Source organism: Lagenorhynchus albirostris, chromosome 20, assembly GCF_949774975.1.
Source record: "Lagenorhynchus albirostris chromosome 20, mLagAlb1.1, whole genome shotgun sequence".
Taxonomy (NCBI): Eukaryota; Metazoa; Chordata; class Mammalia; order Artiodactyla; family Delphinidae; genus Lagenorhynchus; species Lagenorhynchus albirostris.
In genome coordinates, this window is record NC_083114.1 from 54,743,060 (window position 1) to 54,768,788 (window position 25,729).

The following is a 25,729-nucleotide window of genomic DNA, read 5'->3' on the forward strand; positions in this document are numbered from 1 at the left end:
CGCACCACTGCGCAGTCGCGGGTGGGCGGTACCACGGCGGCTGCGACATGGGGGGGCGCGGATCAGACGCCGGAAGTAGAGGTGGTACGGGTCCCACAGAGGGGTACTCATCGCCGGCCGCTTCCACCGGAGCCGCGGTGAGAGCCAAGGCCCGAGGGTGTGGGCGTGGCGGCCGCCGGAACACAACACCCTCTGTTTTCTCTCTTCGCGGAGCGGCGCCGCGTCGCTCGCCTCCATCAGCTAACATGAGCGAGCGCCTCCGCCCCAGGTGAGACCGTAGGGGACCCTCTTCCTTTCCAGCCCCTCGCCGGTTGCTGTGTCTTGGCGGTTGGAGCCGAGGGGGCGCGTGACGCGGGGTCCGAGCAAGCGTGGGCCCGGCAGGTCTCCATCTGGGTGCTTTGCAGTCCGAGGGAGGAGGGGAGCGGGATGCGCGGGTGATCGGGTACCTGGTCCCTGGGGGCGCTGAAGGAGTGACTCCCCAGGGCCCAGGTTTCTCTCGACCCCATCTTTTCCCCCCATCTTTCCCTATTTGGAATGAAGTCTGATCGGTCCCGGAAGAGAGACGATGGCCCTAAAGCTTCCCTGTCCTAAATTTAGGAGGGTAGGGGGATGGGAGGAATGTCTGATCTTCGAGAGGAGCCCCTAGGGCGTCTGTGAGAGGACGGGGCGGGGAGCTGGTCTCCCCAAGGTCAGAAAGAAAGCTTGGGCTTAACCCCGCAGCAGGAAAGGGTTAGGTTAGACCGAAGAACTTGTGTCCTGGGCGGTTGTGAACACAGAAGGGCCGAGGACCCAAAGTGGCTTGTGGATTCTCTCTCGGCTGTAGCATTAAGAACAGGCAGGATTCTAAACTGTTGGGGTGCGGAGCCGTTTGACTCGGAAGGCGGGAGGTAGGATTATATCGTGATGCACTACTTTTTCTCCGAGCCTAGGCCCCGGTCTTAATTTAGGGGGTGTTATGATTTCTTGACACGGACGGAGGACAGTCCGGACCAAGCTGCGAGTTTTCTTTTTCTTTTTTTCCCCTTATTTCCCCCTGTAAACAGGTGGGGAGGGGAAAGTTGGGATTGTACCCCAGAATGAAGAGGATCGGCTTTATTCGAAATTAGAAAAATCCCTCATCCTGGAGTTTGAACTGAAAACTGTAGATCAGCAAGTTCAGTCTTTCATATTTGTGATGAGGAAAGAGATTTAGAGAGCGCAGTGGGTCTTTCTAGGTTCACTGCTCTTTTCCTTTATTCTGTAAAATCTCAGTGAGGCTTAAGTGAATAAGATAGGATTGCCTTGGTAGATTATGCTGGATCTTTTCTTGTCTTTCTGTGTTTCCATTGGCTTTGAATGTAATTGACCGTCTTTCCACAAGGACCCTACTCTGGAGCATGGTAAATTCATGGCATTGAGATTCTCGTAAGCACCCTGAAGTTATTTGGGCCAATAGCGAAAATCTAGGGTTCTCCAAACTTCTGCATATAGACTTGGGTCATGCAGTGAGTAGGGCATAAAGCCTCTATTTGTATATTAAAGAAGAGTGGACTAAATTTGAAATTAGGGGCCAGGTGTACCAACTTGCTACTGGAATTAGTCACAGGATCCTTAAGTACAGTAAGCTTGATCTAACTGCCATTTTTTTCCTTCCCAAACCCAGTTCGTACTTCCAGTAGTCCCTTGGGGTGTCTCACATATCTGAAAAAGTCGAAATGTTTCTTAGCAAAATATTTCTTTTATTCTGTGCTATATACACGGGTAATCTGAATGTGTTTATACTAGTAACAGATTCTTTTTATCTAGTTCACACAATCTCAACATGGTAACTTCTTTACTATAAAATAAGTCATTTGATTTGGCAGGGTTTTCTCTGCACCCGTGTGTCGTGGAGTATGATGGACCAGCTCCAGCTGTCTTAGCATCTCCAAGTCAGTTCTGGTCTCTGGATCTGTTTCCTCAACTTTAAGATGAAGGGTTGGTCTAAGACGGTGGTTTTTCAAACTGCAAGAGGGGTGGGTTTGTGGGAGGGAGGCTTCTACTTTAAAACAGATCCTTTATCTCTTATGGAAATAGAGGGATTTTTTTTTTTTTTTGGCAGGACGTAAGAGTTCTGTTACTTTTTTTTAAAAGAATTGAAAACCACTAGTCTCCGTACTCTAGGATTTCTTCTATGCTTGATCTCTAGGAGATGACAGGAAGATTGGAGAGAAATGAAATGAGGAAAAGGGATGTATTTCTGCCATCCTTAGAAGTAACAGGTGCTAAACAATAATCTGTAACTAGATGGCTAGGGAGAATGTAATCAGTTATAGGGTGGCTGCTCAAATTATAACCTGGTCTATGGCATTAATGTTAAAAGTTACAATCTGACTGATTGTGTGGAGGGGGTTAAGCATGAAGCTGTAGTTTTGACAATTATTAATGTTGTTGTTGAAAGAGAAATGTTTCAAGGGTGAAATCTGCAAAGAGCTTAGAAAAAGGAGAATGAAGAAGAGGTAGGGCTCCTCCTTAATCTAGTGCCGCACAAAGAAGAGGACTCCCAGGGGGCCAAAGAGATGATTCTGGTACCTGGAGAAATCAACTGATTATGAGGCAGGGATATTTCATGAGACTTTCCCAGAGTTTAATTGAAATCTTCAAAACCAGCCTATCCTCTTGACATTCATAGTCTTGTCGCTAGAAAGATGTATCTTATCTCCCATTATAAAAGAGGAAATTGGAAAGTTTTGGTCAGGCTCTTGAGTTTGGTTAGAGTGACTCAGCAGCCCAGGCACAATCAGCTGTTGGCATACTGATAAAGGAGGAGTTTGGGGACCAACACGCTGTCATTTGAGGAGTTTCTCTTTGCGCGTCAGCTGGCCTTCCATCAGACGGTGTGCTTTGTAAGTGGTCATATTAGAACGAACGTAGCAATTTCTTGGTTCAAGTAGCACATCCATTTAATGATGATTAAAACCTGATATTTATCTAGTTTTTAACCTCCAGTACTTCAGGATAAGATCTAATCCCCTGAGAGAAAGATAAGGAGATCTTATTTTATAAACAACTGAGTCTTAGAATGAGGTAAATGGTGTAGCCCTCTGCAGGTTGGTTAATGCTTTATCAAAACCGCACACCCATTATTTATCACTCCAAGCCTAAACTATCCATACTCGTTCATTAATAATGTTAGGTGTATTCACAAGTACAGAGGATTGAGCTTGGGGTGATAACTTAAATTTTCTCCGATGTCCAGACCTCAACTCAGAGCCTTAGGGTTAAGGGCCTACCACAGTAAGCCACCCTACTCACATAGAAAGTATAACTGTATAGAAGATACTGTATGTTCAAATTCAGTACTTTCCAAAAAGCTCTTTAACCCTCTAGCTATAGAAACTTGAACCTTGAAAAGATTTCATTATAATAGATTGTGCTGCTTTGTATAAATTGGCCTCTAGCCAGCACTGCCCAGTAGAATTTTCTACAGTGGTAGGAACATCCTATATCTGTGCGGTCCCATACAGTCGCCACTAGCTATGGGTAGCCACTGAGCACTGAAAGTGTAGCCAGCGTGATCGAGGAACTGGGTTTCAAATTTTATTTAATCTTAATTAATTTAAATTAACACATATATATTGTGGCTACTGTATTGGACAGCACAGTTCCATGTAATTTGACTTAAAACTATACCTCCTTTAATTTATTTCTGATTTCTAACTGGGGTTTGGAAGTCCTGATAGCACTTGATTCTTGCATAGAAAACATATAAATTTTGTCTTTCTTGTACATCTCAGAACACTTGACTGAGAAATATGTGTGATTTTTCTTGAAACCTGGACATTTTAAGTGGCTGGTGCTACCATCGCACAGTAACAACCTGGTGAAGTAACTTCTCGTAATACCAGGTGGTGTAGCCGGAATAATCAAGTTAATGTGTCCAAGAGCAGCCTTTCCAGTGATTGTCCAGAAAAGTAATTTAATATGTTAGAGGGCAGAGAGGTTTTGTGTTAATGTGATAATTGGGGAAAACTCAGGGATGAAAGAAAATGAAAGATTAGAGTCTACCAGAACCTCTAATGCTCTTCCTGTGTAGCACCATTTTTATAAGGATTTTAAGTGTAAATAGGCAAAGGCAGTCACTCCTGTCTTAGATGTTGTTGTACGGACAGGAGTTAAATTAGGTAACTTGGAATCGTAGCTTCAGGAGATGTAGGAAAAGATCACATTAATTAGGTGGCGTTTGAGAGCTTAGTCCTTAATGTCTTCCTGATCTTATTTGTTCCCAGCAGGCATTTCAAATCGTCAAGCTTTTTTTTTAGAAATGAGTTTTACTAATTTAAGCTCGACCATACTGCTGCTCTTTTATATTTTTGTTCTTCGTGCCTGGCGACGGTGTACTTCTAACTTTTTTTTACCTATTGGGATATCATATGATGATTTATCTTTTTTTAGGCAAGAGGGCAAATTTATATGTTGTCATGGTTTACAGTTGGAAGTGTCCAGAAGGTCAATTGTTGAATTTTTTTTTTTTCTCCTTGTGATTTAATTTCAGGAAAAGGAGAAGGAATGGCAGTGAAGAAGACCACCATCTCCCCCCACAGACCAAAAGGAGTAGCAGGAACCCTGTCTTTCACGATTCCTGGGACACAGAGGTAGGAAGTATGGTCCAGAGTACCTGCTGTTTTCATTGCTTGAGCTAAATAACCCAGTTACTTCCATGTAATTAAAATTTTTTTGAATAAAGAAAAGTGATCTTATTTGACTGCAGTGTTTTTAACCTCTTTTTTTTGAGTCATGGCCTTTTTTTTTTTTTTTGTGGTACAGAAGCCAGCTTATTGTCTAATCGTTTCTAAACATTAATTGTCCTTAAGACAAGTATATTTTGCTGCTTCCATGTCTCTTAAAGATAAGCTTTCCATGTTTTTAAGAGAAACCGTACAAGCATTCGGAATATATAATGTATGTGTATGCGAAGTCCTATTTTTAATTGTGTTTATGTTTTCATTATGTTGTTCTGAAAAGAGCACCTGTGGGAAGCAGAGTGGAGTGGGGGGAGGGGGAAAGGGCAAAGTTCAAACTTTGGTTTGAACTTTGGTTTCCTGGGTGCTGCAGTATGCCTCCTGTGCACTTGAGCACCTGGTCTGCAGTGGGGCAAGGAAGCTGACACTGAAGGGATGCTGCTATTAAATTATGCACCTAAAGATTTGACCCTCAACAGTTGTCACCCTAAGAGAGAAACTCCTCAGTGGCAAAGATTCCTAAGCCCTAGTCTCATCATTTAAAGCAGAATTCCATAGATCACAGTTCTTCCACAGCCAAAGTAATTTGTACTTTAATTAGTTCTCAGTAATAGGATTTGACCTATATCCAGTCTTTACCAGAAATCCAAAGTAATTCTCTCAGGGAGAAAAAAAATCAGTAACTGTCATGTAGGTAATACTCAGGAGCAGTTGATGCACCAGTGCAGACTAGATCCTTTTACATGGAGACTTAAATTTCTATAGCTTTTATCCTCCCTTTTAAATCTTCCTATCACCTTTTTTTTTTCTTTGGTTTTTTTTTTTTCTCCCTTAAGATTAACAGAAAAGTAATTGAGCTTTTGGTTAAACTAGGGAATCTCTTTTTTCTTTGGAAGAAAACCAAAGATTAGAGGCTGCCATGAACATCTAATTATAAAACTAACAGAATTGAGTCTCCATTATTCTTTTGAGTTATAAGACTATTCATTAAAAAGAGTATGCGGTGATTACTTTCACGGTATCACCCTGAATATTTCTTTTTTTTTTTTTTTTTTTTTGCGGTACGCGGGCCTCTCACTGTTGTGGCCTCTCCTGTTGCGGAGCACAGGCTCTGGACGCGCAGGCTCAGCGGCCATGGCTCACGGGCCCAGCCGCTCCGCGGCATGTGGGATCTTCCCAGACCGGGGCACGAACCCGTGTCCCTGCATCGGCAGGCGGACTGTCAACCACTGCGCCACCAGGGAAGCCCCTGAATATTTCTTTACTTGTGTCTGTATGTCAGTCCTGTTATATGATGTTTGCATTAGTTCAAAGGTACAGTAGATCTTTTTTGTATTGATCTTTTTTCCCTATATCTACAATTTTGATGTTTGAGAACAGGAGTATAAATTGTCATTTTTTAAAAAATCAAACATTTCTGATCTCTTATTTTGAGTAATACTCCTTAGTATTACAGTTTTGGTTTGTTTTAATTGCTGTTTGTAGAGAATGACCTTCACTCCCTAATACCTTTCTTCTTCTCACAGAAGAGAAGTGTATTGTTATTCAACCTGTGGGTTCACATGTCTGGTTCTTACTTGTCCAAAGAAATTCAGTGGTTAAACCACTCTGTAATCATTAGTCTGAAGGATAGACTGGATTGCCCTTGTAATAAGTAACAGTCAATACAGGTACTTTTTACCTGTCACGGTAATCTGAACTCACCATTAGATCCCTCACGGGCGGTCACGACCCTCCGACCCTCCGTTTTAGCACATTTACTGACGTCTGGTGCCGTCGAGTAATGAGTCTTTTTTTTTTAAATTAATTTTTATTGGAGTATAGTTCATTTACAATGTTGTGTTAGTTTCTGCTATACAGCAAAGTGATTCAGTTGTACATACACGTATATCCACTTTTTAAAAATTCTGTTCCCATATAGGTCATTAGAGTATTGAGTATAGTTCCCTATGCTGTACAGTAGATTCTTATTAGTTATCCCTTTTATATATAGTAATGTGTTTATGTCAACCCCAGTCTCCCAATTTATCCCTCCCCCTCCCCTCGAGTAATGAGTCTGAGTGAACCCAGGGAGAACTAGAGCAGCAAAAGGCAGGGGAAAACTTTAAAATGGAAAGTTAACTACTGAATAATTGAATCGTGACCACTGGAGTAGATCATTATGTTTATGGCATAAAAATATCCAGTTTAGGGACATTTGGCTGCTTGTTGACAATTGTGTATAAAGGGGGAAATAATAAAACATGTCATTACTAGTGGATTCTTAATTTTATTAATTTACATGACAAAGTGTATTGTTAATGAAAACAGTATCTTTTAATTCTAAGGTAGGGCCAACGGGGTAAGTTTCCTTAAGAGACTAAGTTAAGAGGAGCCATTTCCTGTGTCTTTATTTTATTATTATTTTTTAAAAATTTATTTTATTTATTTATTTTTGGCTGTGTTGGGTCTTCGTTGCTGCGCGTGGGCTTTCTCTAGTTGTGGTGAGCGAGGGCCACTCTTCGTTGTGGTGCGCAGGCTTCTCATTGCAGAGGCTTGTCTTGTTGCGGAGCACGGGATCTAGGCGCGCGGGCCTCAGTAGTTGCAGCACGCAGGCTCGGTAGTTGTGGCTCGCGGGCTGTAGAGCGCAGGCTCAATAGTTGTGGCGCACGGGCTTAGTTGCTCCACGGCATGTGGGATCTTCCCGGACCAGGGCTTAAACCCATGTCCCCTGCATTGGCAGGCGGATTCTTAACCACTGCGCCACCAGGGAAGCCCCTCATATGTCTTTCTTGAGATACTTAAGTTTAGAATTTTTTTCTTGTAACATAAAGAACTTTCATTTGGAAGTTTATTTTCATTGTAAGGGAGATTTAAAACTGTCATTTATAATTAATTTCCAGAACTCACCTTTTTCTCCTAAACGTGATAACATTGGCAAGTACTGGGAAATAAGACACGAGGTGTTTGAATTGTTTCGAACTGTGCCACAAGTAAGTCATGTTTATCTGTAAAATGGAGATAGTATGGGCCTCTTTTTTTCCTAGATTCTAGGAAGCTGAAGAACGTGAATTGAAGAATGTGAACCGACTCGCCAGATGAGTTATGTAAAGAGAAACTTTGAATCTACTTGTACATTTTCTTCCTGTCAGTTTGGTGGTTATTATGATCTCTACTTTTCAGATGGAAAAATTGGGGCACAGAACAATAAAGTCCCTGGCCCAAAGATACATAGCTGGTGAGAGGCAGACTGGGGAGCCCCAGAGTCTGAGTGTGAGCTACGGGCTCCTGCCCACGGTGTGTGCCGCCTCCCAGAAGACAGATCGGAAGCTCTGAGGGACTTTGGTACATATATCCAGGGCCACTAGGTTCTAGACTTGTCTTGAATCATAGGAACAGAGAAGAATAATTTTCCTCCCTCTATCTTTTAGCTGGAAAATATTTTTCTGAGTAAATGCTATGACATGGTATTAGCTGGAAAGCAGTTTTAGATTTCTAGCTACAAAAAGTAAGGAAATGGGGGTCTAGTGGTTTTTCTCATGACTCGAATCTGTGTTTGCATTGAAGATCTTGAATTTTAACTCCAGTGACTTAGGTTTAATGCCTTGTGAGCCTTAGGATACTGGTTTTTAAATTGAGATATAATTACAGGTATAGGAATAAAAAGGTTTTTTGAAAGGCATTCTAGATGATTCCTGGTAGTTAATGTCTGAGGCAGGTTCGTTTTTCTCTCTGGTGAGCAAGGAGTGAAGTGATTTGTCACTCTCCATCTTCCTGTTGGGTCCTTTACAAAGGTAGCTCCCTTCCCTGACCTCAGACAGTTATTGGATGGGTAAAAACTAGCTAGATTTAACTTATTTAAATCCATTTTCTTAGGCTGGCCGTTTTGGTTTGAATTGTAGCTTCACTTGTAGGAATAATGCTCTTTATTTTGAGCTTGAATATCTACAAATTACATTAGACACTTCCAGTAAATCTGGCTTCTGGTATGCAGGTATATGCCTTACAAGAAGTACTGCTACCTGAGTGAACAAAAGCAGTACCTTTTTCAAATACAAAGACCCCAACTTTTTAAAAATACCTTTAACTTACCAAGACCGTTTTGATTTTTTAGATCACTACGAAGTAACAGCAAGTAGAGAGCGAGAAGATGTGGAAGTAAAACAGAGGTCGCTTAATTGGAACAGCCTCTGTCTTTTTTCTTGTCTCTACTAGAAGGGAAAATCTTTGATGGCATGACTCTAAAATCCCAAGGGTATTCTTAGTTGGCGTGTAGAGGCATGGCAGATAAAAGCATTACAGAACCAGGGGAAGCCATGTATCATTAAAATTAGGATTCTATAAATCCATTTGTTTTAACTGATAAGAATTGGCAGTATGTTAGGTGATTTTTTTTTTAAAGCACTGAATTTAGATGACCCTGGGAATATTTTGCATAATTTTTAAAGAAGGTATTTTAACACTCTTTGTTTTTGTTCATTCTCATCATTAATCTGTCCTAGTAGTAGGACCAGCCTAACAGACAAAACTGTTTTGGCAGATTCTGGGGTAAGGTGTTAAGGTTGTGTGTTTAAAACCCTGTAGCAAATTAACTCTGAAATTAACTTCTCAAAAGGTCCATTCAAATGCAGGAACAGTCCTTTCAAAAGTTAACCCAATCTGTAGTGTCCGTCTTTAGAAACTTCGCTCACAGTTCAAGTCCTTGAAATATTTGTAATATGTTGCATCAACTCACAGCAAGAAAAGCCACCCCAAGCAGTTTCATATTGAACCTGAACGTTATCTGTTTAGTAATGAGAATACATACATGTTTTTAGGCAGAAACTTCAAACAGATGATGTGGTCCAATTTTATCTTGTAAAGATATGCCATTTACTCATTGACACAGAAAAGTGACCACCTGTATTTTCTTCCCTTGCACATTTAGAAAGTGGTTTTAATTAGCCCACTGAATGCATTTGGAGTCTTATGGTCTCACTGGTATTAGCAGATCTGGAGCTCTCTTAAATCACTGGGCACTTTGGAAGCACAGAGTTTTACATTAGAAGCTCTGATAGACTTGGCTAGGATCATCCCTTGCACTTAATTCAGATTCTGCAGTGGCCTTAGGGTGAACTTCATTCTGACTCCAGGGATGGACTGTGTAATACAACGAGCAAGATTTCTTTTTTCGTTTGAGGCTCACATAAATTTAAAAGCACCACTGGATGGGGAGATGGATGTGAAGGGAAGCTGGGGCTTGAAAGAAAATAAAATACGCTGTTGATCTGCTTTTCTGACTAACAGAAAGCATCCAGCTCTAGGTAATAAGTGTACACATACACTCTGGCTCTCTTTTTATGAAGCAGAGACTCAGTAACAATCCCACCTGGGGGACTTTCTAAAGGTTATTAGTAGAAAGTGTCTTTAGAGCTATTTTGTTTCTACCATGGGTATAAATGGGCTCTCTCTTAAACTGACTTCACACCCTGGGAAAATAAAATTCAGGGCAGGCCTAGCTGAGGGGTCAGAAGCTCTGTATGATTTGAGCCCTTGGGACTAAGAAAATGAACTTCAGCTTGTCTGCCCTCTGCTCCATGATTTATGTATATTCTTTCTGCTAAAGACAGTGCGTGTTCTTCTGCCTTTATCTGCTCTACTTTCTCTCAAGACTCCTGAAAGCTCTTTCGAATACTTCTCCCTTCTCTTCATCTCTGCCCCCCCAAGCAATCTGATACAGAGAGGCTCCACTAAGCAGGGGAAATACAATTTTTTCCATCTCGAGTTTTTTGGTTTTATAAGACAAAACGATTTACTTCTTCATACATCTTAAGGCTCTGATAGAGACTTAAAATTTGGTTTTATGCTTTTAGGGTTAAAAGGAAATAATGGTCTTTCCTTTATCCTACAAAGTTGGACCACTTTGATGGCTGACAGCGTTAAGACCCATTTCAGTAACTTTCAAACTTTTTGACCCGGTCCCACAGAAATGCCATATTTTGTGACCCAGTATATACCAAATATACTTGTGCATCACAAGAGAAGTTTCACAGAACAGTCACCCTTAGCACGTTGCACTGCTTGCTTTTATTCTGCTGGTTGCTGCTTGGCCATCTGTAGATGGTGAGATATTCCCTAAAGCCCCTCAATAATGCCAAGACCCGTCTGAGTGGGGTGAAAATAGGAACCAGTGCACCTTTGAAAGAGATGTATTGTTCTTACCTTTAATGACAGTAGGGTGTAATGTTTTATGTGTATTAAAATAACGTGTGAAGTGCGTTCACCCAGATTCCCAGGTTCTGTATAGGTTCCCTCTTCTTAGTCTAAGAGCATCATCGGCCTGCTGTCTGCCACAGTCAGCTGAAGCAGTTTAGGGGTTCTTAAGCTGTCACGGGAGGCAAACAGCCTTCCTAAAATCTTGCAGTGTCAGTGTTTTCTTTAAGTCTCAGTCTTGAAGCTACGAGTGACTGGAGACCTTACTCTCTTTTGTAGTAGCACTCTTTAGTTCTCTTACTCATGACTGTATTTTGCCCTCAAAAGAAGTATTTTTTGTAGAAGCTATAGAAAAGTTTTTTTAAAAAGTAGGAGGTCCAAATTCTAAATATTTTGGCATGTATATCCTTCCAGAATATTTTTGGTGTACATATATGTATACATTAAAGAAAACACTTTAAAAACCAGTGGACCTGCTATACGTTGTTTTGTAACCTATAAAAAAGATGTTAAAGATCTCTTTCTACCTTGGTGTATGTACATCTCTTATCCTCACTGTTACCAGCAGAATAGAATTTCATCGTTACGGATTATAATTCATGTATTACACTTTATATACATATACCATAGTTTAACCAGTTTCCCTATTTTTATTTTATTTTTTTATTATTTTTAAAAATACATTTATTTATTTATTTATTTAATTTTACTTTTGGCTGCGTTGGGTCTTTGTTGCTGTGCGCGGGCTTTCTCTAGTTGCTGCGAGCGGGGGCTACTCTTCATTGCGGTGCGCGGCTTCTCACTGCGGTGGTTTCTCTTGTTGCGGAGCATGGGCTCTAGGCATGCAGACCTCAGTAGTTGCAGCACGCGGGCTCAGTAGTTGTGGCGGGCTCTAGAGCGCAGGCTCAGTGGTTGTGGCGCATGGGCTTTGTTGCTCCGCGGCATGTGAGATCTTCCCAGACCAGGGCTCGAACCCGTGTCCCCTGCATTGGCAGGCGGATTCTTAACCACTGCGCCACTAGGGAAGTCGCAGTTTCCCTATTTTTAGACATTTAGGTTGTTTCCCATTTTTAGCTATTATAAACAGGGCCACACTAAACAGTTTTATACGTGTCTTTAAAAATCTGAGTTACAGGATACTTAAAATGGACTAGAAATTGCAGGTGTATTTGTCTCCCTCTCTCTCCTTTTTAACAGTTATTGTACAGCAATCTTCTTTAACCTATTTATTTTAAAGAATTTTTATCTTTTCTCAGAATAGTGTCACCTTTGTTGTTACAGTGTGAAGTAAATATAATTTGAGATGGAAACTTGACTTACTAGAAACTGATTCTAGTTCTTGCCTTAATTTTCAGACAGTACCTGTAACGAGAAACAGGAAAGAAAACAGACTGAGAGGAGACAGAGTGCTGTGGGCCTCCTACCCAGTGTGGTGACCTGCTCGTCACCGAGTAGCGGCCTTGCCGAGCGGCAGTTCTAGCTGATTCTGTGCTAGGTTAGGGGAGGCTATTATGGAACACAGCTTTTGTTTTTGAATTGGCTTTCACTTAAGTCTTTAAGTAAATGTGATTGCTGCTGCTGTTAACCCTGCCATCTGACCTTATTCAGCCCATTATAATGCTTTCATCAATTTTGTTTTTAAGAAGATAGATAGGTTGTCTCCTACTACCTGGGGGCAGTGGGCTAAGTGACCTGTTAAGTGTGAGTGCCTCCAAATGACCTATGGACCATGATAATTCTTGGTTTAAGTGTTAAGACTGGATGCCTTTCGTGAACATTGCTTTCTTTGCCATTTTAGATAAGTTTATTTACGTACATATTGTTTATGTACACATTGTTAGGTATAACTTTTGATCAAAAAATGGATAGAACTAGTATTTTAAGAATCATTTTTAAAGTATCTATGTAGAAACATTTTATTTATACATTTACTTTTATAATGAAAATAGATAATAACCACATTGCAAAAAGTTGCAGTAAAGGGTAGCAAAAATCACCATAACCCATCCGTTTTGACCTAACTACTGTGACCTGCTTCTTGCCAGTCTTTTCCCTTACATGTAGATTTCATACGGTTGTAAGCAGGCATTTCAAAACCAGTGTTTTTGTATAAACGAATATAACTTTAGAAGTATCAAAGGGTAAAATTTTAAAAAGTTATACACCAGATCATTAACCTCTAGAATTCTAAATGTCTCATGCATTGATTCCTTCCAGCACAATATTGTGTTGAGTTGTAAATAGAGAAGTGTGCTGTTAATCAAGTTTTTGGGGTTGCCATTTATTAGAAATAGTCAAAGACTGTAATTTGGAAAAGGATCCATACATTGCCTTCCCTCTGAAGATCCTCGCATCGGAAGGAAGGAGATTTCTGAGAGTGACTCTTACCAGGGAACTCTGAGTAGCCTCTTCAAGATGACTAAGACACCAAGTAACATTAGGGATATTAAACAGAAAATTAGGCACATGTGTGCACGTGTGCACATGCGTACTCATAGCGAACTGCAAAAATGCTAATATAACTCTACAAGAAGTATATTCAAGTCTTTCAGGATAGTACAAACTACTAGGTATAAAATAAGCTACAAGGATATACTGATCAACACAGGGAGTACAGCCAATATTTTATAATAACTATAAATGAGGTATATAACCTTTAGAAATTGTGAATCAGTATATTGCACGCCTGTAACTTATATTGTACGGCAACTATACTTCAATTAAAAAAAAAGTCTTTCAGGCTACGTGTTCTGCCTTCAGGGAGTACGGTTTTGTGCCCATGAGATGATAACCACAAAGCTGTCAAAATTTTCACTTGTGCCCAGAAGCCACCTTACTTGTTACGAGGGCACCTGCTTCATACCCTGTACCAATGACTGATGCTTCCCTTTGGAGGCTGAGAACTCCCTTCTGTGATTATTGGAAATGATGGGAACGCGTGGTGAAAGCACGCAGGGGAGATGCGTAAAGGAATGAAGATGTAGCGGAAGGGATTCGCGGTCGGAGGGCCCACGCTGGAGTCTGGACCCTGCCTCTTCCTGGGGGGGTGTGTTGGGTCATCACTCCACTTGACTTCGCGGGTAGGTGTGAGGACAGAATGAAGTATCTTAGTGAAAATGCTTTGTAAGCTCTAAAGCCCAGTGTGTGTTTTCATGCTGATCCTCCTCAAACTGAGTAGGAAAACAGTCCTAAAGAGGGTATTTGAAGTTAACCCCCGTCAAGCTCCTAAGCCCCGAACAGCCTAACTGTGATGCCGTGTCTTTTTCCCCCGTTCCAGTCTTCAAGCAGTGACAGTGGCGGGAGCAGCGGCAGCAGCAGCAGCATCAACAGCCCGGACCGGGCCAGCGCGCCGGAGAGCGGCTCAAGCCACCCCACCGCCCGGTCCAGCCCCCACGGCCCACAGCCCGCGCCCGTGCCGTCCGCGCTGTGCCAAAGCCCGTACTTCCACATCAACCAGACCCTGAAGGAGGCCCACTTTCACAGCCTGCAGCACCGAGGACGGCCTCCCACATGACGTGCCGGCACTTTCTTGCCTTCTGTGAAGGGACCGCGCTGCGCAGATTTGATATTTCAACTTAACGATGTTTTAAAAAAAATTGCACAAAAAGATGCCTGTTGGCTTTTCAGTCTATATTTGAAATAACAGGTTAACAGGCCGTTGTTTACTTGTGGTTTTGCTGCACTATTGCGATTTCAAAGGGGCTTTGAAGCAGTTTTTTATAGGATTCTTTCGAGGGTGGGTATGAAATCCAGGGCAAGTCAACAGTAGGAGGAAATCTCATCTGCGTGTTGAATCCATAGTTTGTCCAAGTCAGACTGATTTCCAGATCTGTCACTTAGAAATTCTACTTTCTGTAAAAAGGCCTTTTCATTTTGCGGGATCTTCAATTTTTTAAATTCAATAAACTAGTAAAGAGTATCTACTTTCCATGAAAAAACCTAAGTTTTTTTCCAAAACATAGAAAGCTTGATTCAGTCTTGCACTGAAATTGCCATGCTACCTCTTAGTATGTAGGTGTCCTGTTGAAAGTACTCTGTCCTCTGTGACAGGAGAACCACCAGATTGCAGTCAGACTGTATGATAAAGTCAGCACCTGCCCTGATAACCGTCCTCTCTCTGTTATATATTTGTATTTCCAGAGAGAAGGTCTCTCAGACCCTTGGATCCCCAGATAAACTTGTTACCGTTATTCCTCCAGAGCCTACATCTCAGACTTAGAAAACACTGCTCAGTTCGGACAGTCAAGGAATACGTAAATGACTTTGTCTTATTCACAGACTTGTCCAGCAGCAGCCTGTGTGTGCTCTCTGATAATCCCGCCTTGTAGTGTCGAGAATTAAGGCGCTGGTGAAGGCTGACACAGTGTAAGCTCTCTGAACTGGTGTCTGAAGTCACAAGTGTTGTGAAACTATTGGACAAGGATTCACTTTATGCTTAAAGTAACCCCCAACGGGAACCAGGGGGCCCCATTCCACCACGGCAACTGGAAAGACTGGTGTGGCTTAGAAACGAATGAGCAGAGGCGCTGCTAAAAGAAATAATGCAGGAGTATTTATTTAGAGAGACGGATTGTCCTGTGTCACTTGGTCATACTAGAGAGCCACCCTAGTTTGAACAGTGAGGGCGCAGACGAGTCTTCCTCCTCGGCGACAAGCTGTCTGAACAAGGAGCCGGCGTGCGTCGGGTCATCTGCTCGGGAGAGTGCCGGGAGGACAGCAGCCTGCCGCTGTACGTAGAGGAAAGTGCCTTAGCGTCCACTGGACCCCCGGCCTGGTCGCCCTCCACTCCGCTTGGGGTCCACACGGCACACACAGCACATCTGAGAAGCACGGACAGCTCTAGAAGGGGACTCTGCTCGTAGGCCAGATTGGGGAAGGACACGGGAGACCGAGACTCTAGCACGTGACGGAAGTAAAATCTGAAGCTGAGGACCGTAGGAAGAGGGCAAACGTGTACCTTCTCTCCACGGTTTGTTCCTCTCATGCGGGTAGAGCTGAAAGGTCAGTTACTTGAAGCAGAAACCGAGTGTTGTGAGGGAAAGGTACAGCACAGGCCTGGGCTTACAGAGTGGGAGGCTTGTGCAAAAACTTTTTTTTTCCACTACCATCTCCCAAGTTTTAAAACCAGATGTTTGACGGAGGATTTTGGATCTTACTGGGTTTGATGGCAGGGAATATGGAAAGGATACCTGGCAAATATTTTGTCTAATCAGAAAGCAAACAAGGATTAAATGCTGGAAGGAGGCAAGCTGTTGGAGCTCTCAGACACATGCGTACACAACACACTTCAGAAATACCCAGGAGGACTCCCGCAGGCTTAACGGATGGCAGCCTACTGAAACAAAACGTGTGTTAACAAGAACATGTAAACTTGAGAAAGCGCATTTCCTTGTACTTCCCACCCGACTAAAAGAAATGAGAGGTGAAACCATCACTGGAACAAAGCAATTGTTTTTCCAAATAAGTACAGTCGTAGTGCAGGGTTAGCAGTTAACTCTCTTACCCTATTCAACACAAGCAGCGTTCTCCATCCCGTCCTGCATATTTGCTACAGCCTTGGCAGCCTGAGATACATTTCTATTATGAGGCTACTTGATAGTGTCAGTGGGCATCTCCTAAAACCTCTTATTAGCTCAAGCGAGTAACACCGTGTACTTCTATATTGCGCCGCCATTAAAAGCAGCACTAGTGCATCCTGTCATCTGGTTCTTTATTGGTTACTGAAAGGGGAGCTGACGGGTGGTTTGATGGGAGACGGGGCAGGATCGATGGGGGTGAACCTCTCGTCTGCGCACTAACCTGGGCTCTGGTTTCAATGCTTCTGCCGGCTGATTTGGCCTTTCGAGGGCTTGTCATGCTCAGTGGAAGAAGTCCAAACCTCCAAGACAAGAGGAGGGCATTTCAGTAGAAGGACCAGGAAGCTTTGGGGCCCCAGCAGGAACCACTCAGAATCATTACCTGATCTGACTTGATGCTAGTGGCAGTACGTTATGGGCTTCCTGGGAGCTGAACGTACTGCTTCTGGGGGTGAAGTGATTCTCTGTAGCCGTCACCAATCCAAAGAGAACCTGCCAGACGAGAGACGGGGCACAGTAACAGGCTGGGTGTTGGTACTGTCCACTTAAAAGGAAATTCTGTCAGTAATCAGTCACTACTTTGTTTCTAGCCATCCTTTTGGGGAAATGCTCTTTTGAGTGTGTTCATGCTCCACGATTACTTTTATCGCTGCCCACAGGTCAGAACCTCCCCGTCCATAGCTCTTTGTATTCCTCTCTCTGAGGCCTGGATAAAACCTGAATAGTCCTTATTCACAACTAAAGGGGTCATCCCGGGGTTGCCTCAGCCCTGAGGTTTGATCTAATCCTCTTTTCGGCCCCTGTAACAACTCAGCTCTGTGTCTTAGCCCCTCTCCCCACTGTGTCCTGGAGCGTTGTGTGTTGGGCAGGTCTGTGCTGTAATCTGAGCCCGAGGCGCTGCGTTCACGTTCACGGTGAGCGTGTTCTCCCCGGCTTACAGAAGTCCGCTGCACCAGGCGGTTGAGGTTGCCGTGGAGGTGCGGTGTGAAAACGTCCAGGTCAAACGGGTCAATGAGCGCTTCAAGGTAGTCAGCCACTTTCTCAACTCTGCAAAAAGGATCGAGTGGGTCATTCTCCACGTTTTGTAGGACAGAAACCAATCTTTGGGTGTCGTAATGCTAGACAAGCCCTGGAACTGGGTCTGTTCTCCTTAACTGCTGGCTTAGCCCCACTTGTCACTGATCGTTGAGCTTAAATGATCCTCAGGAGGTTTCACCAGATGGGATGTCTACGTCCAGTCCACAACTTCCCCAGGTTGTTTCTGGGGAGGGTACCGGAGGTTCAGATTACACCCAACAGTTGGTAGGCTGACTCAGAAGAGAGGCATGAGATTCCACGTACTACACTTGACTGTGGAATCTATCCAGCAGGTGGTCGTTCTTTCTCTTGCTAGTAACATGAGCCCTTACTGTTGAAAACAAACACAACTAATGGGCAACGTGAGGCTAACTCCAGTGGCTTCCCAGAAAAGGGCTGTGCAGGTTTGGGAGAGATGCACGGGAGGGCGAGCATACCTACCTGGGGTCCTGTTTGCTGCGGCCACTCTTCAACTCTTCACCCTTGGTCGTCAGAACGATGTTGAGATAACGCAGATCGTAAAGCAGCTGCAGTGCCCGATTCTGGGTCATTGGAAATGCACCTTCTTTCTGCAAATGAATTTCCCCGTCCCCACCCATTAAGGGAGATGACTTGTTATCTGAGAATAAACAGCTTCAGGGTTTGGCTGCGTTTCAGCTGGTTATTTCAGAAGCTTTTTATACTCAGAAGGCCAGTTTAATCTCATAACAATAACAAAAATAAGTTATGTTAGATACCTGGTCTTAAAACGAAAAACCTAATGGCCGGGAAGAGACCCGGCCCTTAAAAAAAGGTCTCAGGTGCTGTAGACAGTCATTGTAAAAGAAAAAAGCTCCTGGCACGAAGGAGAGGCCTTTTGAGGAAGCTCAGGGGAGAAGACTTAATATGAACTCCTTCGCAAGTCAGGAGTTGGTCCTGTCTTAAAAACGTTAGTAATGCAATGGGAGTGCGCGCCAAAGGCAGAGGGCCGCAGAGCAGTAAGGGAGGAGGGCTGGGCGACAGGAGCCCCCACCGCGGGTGTGCTGGGCTTTGCTACTGTTCCTGAGCCTTCACACTACCCCCCACCCCCCCAAGCAGCGCACGTGACCCCGCTGCATCCTGAGGAAACAGGTTAATGATCTGCCCAAAGCCTGCAGTGACCACGTGGCAGTGCTGGGCTTGGAAAGCAGGTCTTTTTAAAAAACTTTGAGGCTTTCGTCCTCGCCACTGGTACGGAACTGCCTTTTCAGTGATGACCAGCTTGACCCTTGGGAATGGGTGTGATTGAAGTCGAGGAGCTGGAAGCCGCTACCGATTAGATAGCCCGGGGCAAGTGGTCCTTATCACCTGGAATCCTGGGTGTGAAGCGCCCAAACCCAAGAAAAAGCTACAGTTTTTGTTTTTAATGGGAAAAAATTCACACACCTACCTTCACCTGTTTTTCTTCTGAGAGTTTCTCATAGGCAGCTACTACTTGAACCAGACAGCTTTTCAGCATCTCCTGCAGTGTCACCTTGGGCAAGGCATGGCCTCCAACCCGATTAATTTCCTGGCATAAGCTCAACAGGAAGGACTGTACATACCAGGACGGCTAAAAGAACAAAGGAATGTCCAGTTGCCAACTTGCCCCAATGCAGCGAGACGGGCTAAGAGTGGATTCATTTACCCTACCTAGGCTTATACGCCAGGACCTTGACCCCTGCAGTCGGCCCCTCTCCGAGCAGAGACCCGTGAACAGATACAAGTGACGGCTGCTGTCATTCCCTTGGTGGCCTGGCACCGTGTTTTCCATTGCTGTTTCCTCTTTAGGGTGAGTGGTTCTCTAATTAGCACAGAGTCTGTGCTGCAAAAGGCAAGACTCATGAACTGACTCCTCGAACAGTCTCCTATTTACTCGGCCCTACGCCCTCTTTGCTCCCAGAGTAGAAAGTTACACGTCTTACTTGCAGCCCTTCCTCAGAAGCTGTATGCTGAATGATTATTTCTCAAGTCTCGGTCCTTTCCACAGAGCATGTTTTCCCCTTCCCAGTGGCGGGCCCCTCGTGGCGGCCCTTACGTACCTGGACGGGCAGTCGGATCTTGGACGTGACGCTGCTGCCAGACTCCGCTTCCTCCTGGATTTCTAGTTCATCCCAACTGGTGGCCGTGGCCAGGACTGAGCCAGCATCATCTAAAAGTAATGACTGGGTGAATCCATGAGCCAAAACCTGGTAATAGAAAGCAAATATCCACATGGGCCACTCAGATCCTTTGTGGAGTTTGTTTCAAACTACTCGAGCCATCTTGAGACCAGCTTCTGCTGCTTGCACTGTGTGCGGGATGGCGAGTGGCACACCTCCCTTTTCTTCTAACTGCTGATGCCAGCGACGGGGATTTCATTGCCAACTACCCTACAGACGTCAGGGGCCACCTCTTAAGACACCAGTGGAGATGATGACATTTAGGTTGAAGAGCAGAAAACAGATACCCTTGTCCAGGGAGAAAGTCTTTCATTCTCATCAGATGGAAGGAAAAAAATCCAGGGTTTCTGTCTATAAAATGTAGGCTAAAACGAATAGAAAAGTTTTTACATTTGAGCTATCTGGCAGAGATAAATGAAAATAACTGTGTGAAATAAGAATTGTTATTCCCTTACTATTGAAAGGTCTTATTGAGCTTGGCCAGCCTGGACTATGACAAAAAGGGGACAGAAATGGGGACTGCCTGGCGGGCACAGAAGGAATACGTTTACGTGTCACTCACTTTCACAACCGCCGAGCTCCAGACCCTGTAGCCCATCACGCTTTGCTGTAGGAGGAGCTCCTTCACTTCCTGCCACTTGGCCTGCATGGGAACTATTTCCTGAGTTTTCCCCTTCCCCTGTTTTTTCAGAGCTCTCGAATCCCTTGCTGGTTTCTCGGTGCTCCCTGACTTTCCCAAGATGCACTGCTTCAGGTGGGGACACAGTTCTCCCAGTGACTGGCAGAGTCTGGCCATGAAAAGGACCGAGTGTAGCTTGACCCCGTCGAGAGCGTCCTGCTGCACTTGTATAGCCTGCTGGATGCGCTGCAGCTCCGCCTGGACGCAGTCCGTGATGTGCCTGACACAGGCCGTGGAGTGCATCCGCAGCATCTCCTGCACGGTCCCCGCGTCTGCGTATCTGTCAAAGGCACAGTTCCTGGCTTGAGTGGGGGAGACGTCCTTCGGGGGTGACGGGTCACCAGAGGGAAGGTAAGCCAGGAGGTCCTCCAGTTTCACCTTCAGTTTCGAATCTAGGGCAGAACAGAAGCTCTGTACACAAGGGCTAACGGCTTGTGCTTTCATGGAGAGCCCACTGCCCGGAAATTGAGCCCGGTTTGACACGCTGACCCAGGCAGCGTCGGGAGGCAGGTCGCTGGGACTCTCGGACCAGAGGAAGAGAGACATGTTATGCTCGAAGTGGATGTGCTTATTTGAAGTGGAGCTGCCGGCGCTACTTTCAAGTTCCCGCAAGGCTGAAATGAGGAGCTCTTTGGAACTACTGGAGATGGAGTCAAAGCCTTCTTTTGTCAGAGTCTGAAAGCAAAGGAGAGAAGAGTTCTTCAAATCCCAGTTCTTTCCAGGAAATCTCAAAACCAGAGCACTAACTGGCAATCTATCCCAACATCCAATGTTCTCCGCCACGCTCAGGAAGATGGCATGGTGGTGGCAGAGAACAATGTCATCACTGGTGGATGTGGACATGTTCCCAACCACCCGACAGACGCCTGGCCTCTTTTTCAGCACCAGAATCCGTTCATCTTTATGGCTCATTATCCAGAAGAGTCAGCCCTGGAGTAGGTCGGCAGGGAAAGAATATACTTAGGAAGTGGTGGGAATCTCCCCAGACAATCAAAAGATCACACCGGGACTGGCCACCGAACAGCTGGACCACGCGATTTCCCACCTCACCTGCAGTCGGTCCAGGAACAGCTGCTGCATCAAGTCCTCCCAGAACAGGAGAGGCCTGTCCAGAAGCCGCCGACATATCACATCCCAGCTGTGATGGATCGACTCATTGGCAAGTAACTCCCACGTGGCGTCCCGGATCGCCGCCAGACCTTTCATGCTCGTCACGTACATAAGCAGGTTGCTGATCCCATTTTTAATGTCTTCATTACACCTGCAACAAAATCATTTTTCTTGGGCTTCATTAGTTTCGTGGTTTTCACACCTTTATTAAGAAAAATAGCTGGACTCCACTTGAGAACCTCTTACCTGGGTCCTACTATGTAAATATCTATCATGTATCAGAGTGTTTATAAATACATAAACACTTCAAGGAGTTTGGGAATAACATGTTCACACTACTATACATAAAACAGGTAAACAAGAACCTACTGTACTGCATAGGGAATTGTACTCAATGTCATGTAATGACCTATAATGGAAAACAATTTGAAAAAGAATATATATGTGTATGTATAACTGAATCACTTTACTGTATGCTTGAAACTAACACAATATTGTAAATTAACTACACCTCAATTAAAAAAAACAAACACACACGACACTGCACTAAATAAAAGCACAGGAGTGGCAGAACTCTAACATAAAGAGGGTCTAAAATCCTCTTCGTCACGTGTTGAAAGACAAATTCCCTCTTGGTTCTCCCAGCGGAGGCTGAGCGCCGTGAGCACAGTGAGAGATGGCTGAGGTGGGGCTGGCCTGGCCCAGAGCACCAGCCATATGGCCAGGGCTCTCCCTCCTTCCTGTGGTCACAGGCGAGGCTGGGTGGGTCCTGTCCCCCGCCAGGAAAGCTCTGGCTACTTACATGTGGATCCACTTCTGCAGTGTGTCTTTCAGGTACTCCTGGCTGATGGGACGCGCAAGCGTGCGGAGAGCTGGCTGGAACTCGACGACGGACGTGGGCAGGTGTTTGAACCAGCTGCACAGCTTCATGCCCTCCTGCAGGACACCAATGCCCTTTCCTAAGGAGAGGGCCAAGGGACAGGTCATCGGGACCATCCTTTGAACAGCAAATTAATAAAGGACCTGGAAGGAATTTCCAAAAATCATCCAGTCTTCCTCTGGGCAGCCGGACTAGACCCCTGAAATAGGGGGAAAAAGGAAGCACAGAGTATGTCCAGGCCTCCCCTCATCAGGGAGGGAGTGTGGAAGCTTCCCTCCAACTCTGCCATCCTATTGGTTGACAAGGCAAAGGACAGAGAGGAAAGGAATGGGGGAAAAAAGAGAAAGGAGGAAAATGAGGGCTATGTAATGCTTGGTATTTTAAAAGTAGAACTTCCGTTGAAAGTTCTTCCGTCGGGAGAACTTCCGTTGAAAGATTAAGTAAGCCAGAAATGAGACTGTTTAATACACATCTCTGTCTGAAAATGACCTCCGGGCTGTCACCACATTCTGCTCGTTTCCCTTCTACCTTCAGCCGTGCCTCCTCCGTCTGACCTCTGAGTTCTGGAGTTTCCTGAGGCTCAGTCCTCCGTCATCCCCTCCCCTTACTGACGTCATCCGCCCCAAGGCCTCAAACAACAGCCACTGCAGACGCAGCGTGTGTGTCGCCCCGGCCAGACCGCTCACTGCTCTCTTCTGGACCCACGGTTGCCTCTCCACTCCACGTTCCCACTCCAAGGTCTCAGCTGTCTCCAAGGCAACATTTTCAAAAGTAAACTCAGCAGCAGCCCTTTCAAACCAACTCCTTGTCGAACCCTCCTACACTGTCAGTGGGAACGTAAATCGGTGCAGCCACCATGGAGAGCAGTGTGGAGGTTCCTTAAAAAACTAAAAATACACTTGTCATATGATCCAGCAATCCCACTCCTTGGCATATATCAAGACGAAAACTCTAATTTGAAAAGACGCACGCACCCCAATGTTCACTGCAGCACTATTTACCACAGCCAAGACATGAAAGCAACCTAAATGTCCGTGGACAGATGAATGGATAAAGAAGATGTGGTACATATATGCAATGGAATGTTACTCAGCCATAAAAAAGAATGAACTAATGCCATTTGCGGCAACGTGGATGGAGCTAAAGGTTATCACACTAAGTGAAGTAAGTCAGAGAAAGACAAATATCATATGATACCACATATAGTGGAATCTTAAAAAATGATACAGACGAGCTTATTTACAAAACAGAAACAGACTCACAGACATAGAAAACAAACTTACGGTTACCAAAGGGGAAAAGGGCGGGGAGGGATAAATGAGGAGTTTGGGATTAGCAGATACAAACTATTATATATAAAACAGATAAACAACAAGGTCCTACTGTATAGCACAGGGAACTATCTTCAGTATCTTGTAATAAACTATAATGGAAAAGAACCCTAAAAAGAATATATAACTGAATCACCTTGTTACACACCAGGAACTAACACTGTAAATCAACTATACTTCAATAACGAAACAAAACAAAAAACTCCTTTCTAGTAAACTTGGATCCCTTCCTTCCACACCCTCTGCAGCCAATCCCTCACCAAACTGTCTTTTAAACACATGTCCGAGTTGCCCAATCAGCTCCATCTCTGCTGCCCCCATCGTCTGTCACCTGGTCACGGTGAGCTCTCAGCATCCACTCCAGCCCCAGGGGGAACCACTGACACATAAAAGCCAAACGCATTTAATTCCAATTGGGACAAATCCTGCCAAATAAAAGTACAGGGTGCACGGGAACATATAACAGGAGGACCACCAAGCCTGGAAGGTCCTAGAAGGCTATCCACTGCTCTGTTCACACAGCGCTGTATTCTCTGGTCCCAAATGATAAACTGGCCACGTGTCTTCTCATGCTACTCCTCCCCTCACCCACTTCCCCTCAGCTTCCCCTGCTTTTTTTCAGTTCCTCATATACTAACATCCTCCTTGCCTCAGGACCTTTGCACCTCCTCTTCCTTTTGCCTGGAACCCTCTTCTTTGCCTGACTAACTCTTACTCAACCTTCAGGTTTCACTTTAAATATCCTGTCCCCAAGGAAGTCTCCGGCCTTGGTCCCTCCATTCAATGCTACCAAGTCAAGTTGTACTCTGCCTTTATAGCAATGGCCAATATTGATATGAAGCAGATATCTGCATATCCACTAGACTCTGACCTCCAGGAAAGTGGGTCCATATCTGTCCAATTCACTGCTGTGTCCCCAGAGCCCAGCACAGTAGCGGGCAGATGGCAGATGCTCAGGAAATGAATGAACCAGAAAATAAAAGCGGTTGGCTCAGAGCTCACCAGTAGGATGCTGGCCTGTGATGTTGTCCAGAGTAGAGAGGAGCATGCCACATGGCAGGGAGGGATCTGGCAGCAGACCTTCCGGTAAAGTGTAGAAAAGAGCATGAGCTTGGTTCAGAGTGGTGGCCAGCAACTCCACTAATGAGCAAATCTGAGACTTGACACCAGCACCTACGAGAAGAAGCCATCCTTTTTTAACAATTTGCCTTCAGTAAAGTTAGAAGCAGAGAACGCTGTGGAAGCTTCGGCCTCCCTCAGCTTGTTCTGCTCCATCCCCGGGTTTACGGCCCAAACTGTGGAGAGCAGCCATACCCACCGTGGTGCTGCTGGTTGAGCAGTTTCTGAATAGCTGCCTTTCTGGCCAACAGGAAGTCCGCTAGGGCTTGGCGCGGAGAACTCTCTTCTAAGAGCATCACAGAGCACAGGGCCTCGGCCACGGCTTGGTCGGCCACGGCTTGGCATGTAAGCAGCATCTTGCTCTCATGCAGGATGGCTGACCTAGAGAGAGGATGACAGGGGTCACGGGGAGCTTTTTACATCTTGGGAGAAGAACCCCAGTACATCAGGAAAGGAGACACACTCCATAAAATTGGAGGGGGGGAGTATGGCCATCACCAGAGCAGGTCTTTTTACCGGAAGTGGCTGGCCGCCGCCAGCTGCTGGCTGAGTATAGGGAATCGGGAGAGGACAGGGCTGTATCGGGAACTAGAAGGATCCAGCTGGAGCAGCTTGTGAAGGTGGCAGCAGAGCAGGTAGAGCTGTGTGGCGTGGAGATACTCAGAGGCCTCCGTGGAGCTCCAGATCTTCTCAGGAATTTCCAGCAGTAGCTTGATCTGGGCAGCCATGCTGTAGAACTTCTCCTGGGACGGCTGCTGTGGCTGTGGGGAAAGGCACAGAGCTAAGTCAGGACAAACAAAAGCGAGGTCAGCGTGGGGCCGGCTAGGGGAGAAGTATAGGGCTATCTGGGGGGCACAAAGCTTCCACGAAGCCAGATTCAATGCCGCTCAGCAAGGCACCAAGGTTCGTGTAGCAGAATTACTGGAG

At 44.9% G+C, this 25,729-nt stretch overlaps 2 protein-coding genes across 8 annotated transcripts in view; one reads left to right on the top strand and one right to left on the bottom strand.

The window, feature by feature from the left end:
- Window positions 1–16,562, top strand: VCF1 (VCP nuclear cofactor family member 1). 2 transcript variants are annotated; one of them, XM_060135260.1, is made up of 4 exons: window positions 1–268; window positions 4,514–4,613; window positions 7,583–7,672; window positions 14,149–16,562. In XM_060135260.1, the coding sequence occupies exons 1-4, from the start codon at window positions 48–50 to the stop codon at window positions 14,383–14,385; spliced, it is 648 nt and encodes a 215-aa protein (XP_059991243.1). In that variant the 5' UTR covers window positions 1–47; the 3' UTR covers window positions 14,386–16,562. The 2 variants fall into 2 exon arrangements, with proteins under 2 accessions (XP_059991243.1, XP_059991244.1); XM_060135261.1 differs by lacking the exon at window positions 7,583–7,672 and having other exon boundaries at window positions 5–268.
- COG1 (component of oligomeric golgi complex 1) overlaps window positions 15,402–25,729 on the bottom strand; it is a 13,228-nt gene continuing 2,900 nt past the window's right edge. For 2 of the 6 annotated variants that reach the window (XM_060135151.1, XM_060135155.1), the window contains exons 2-14: window positions 25,319–25,563; window positions 25,002–25,183; window positions 24,686–24,856; window positions 22,275–22,431; window positions 21,413–21,623; window positions 20,246–21,037; window positions 19,564–19,710; window positions 18,933–19,094; window positions 17,966–18,093; window positions 17,386–17,494; window positions 16,830–16,939; window positions 16,671–16,749; window positions 15,402–15,598 (exon numbers count right to left, since the gene is read on the bottom strand). In XM_060135151.1, coding sequence (XP_059991134.1) covers window positions 15,452–15,598; window positions 16,671–16,749; window positions 16,830–16,939; window positions 17,386–17,494; window positions 17,966–18,093; window positions 18,933–19,094; window positions 19,564–19,710; window positions 20,246–21,037; window positions 21,413–21,623; window positions 22,275–22,431; window positions 24,686–24,856; window positions 25,002–25,183; window positions 25,319–25,563 — 2,640 coding nt within the window. In that variant the 3' untranslated portion in view covers window positions 15,402–15,451. Of the gene's footprint in view, window positions 15,599–16,168; window positions 16,750–16,829; window positions 16,940–17,385; window positions 17,495–17,965; window positions 18,094–18,932; window positions 19,095–19,563; window positions 19,711–20,245; window positions 21,038–21,412; window positions 21,624–22,274; window positions 22,432–24,685; window positions 24,857–25,001; window positions 25,184–25,318; window positions 25,564–25,729 lie in introns of all 6 variants that reach the window. The other 4 variants (XM_060135153.1, XM_060135154.1, XR_009537695.1 and 1 more) reach the window with 4 other exon arrangements.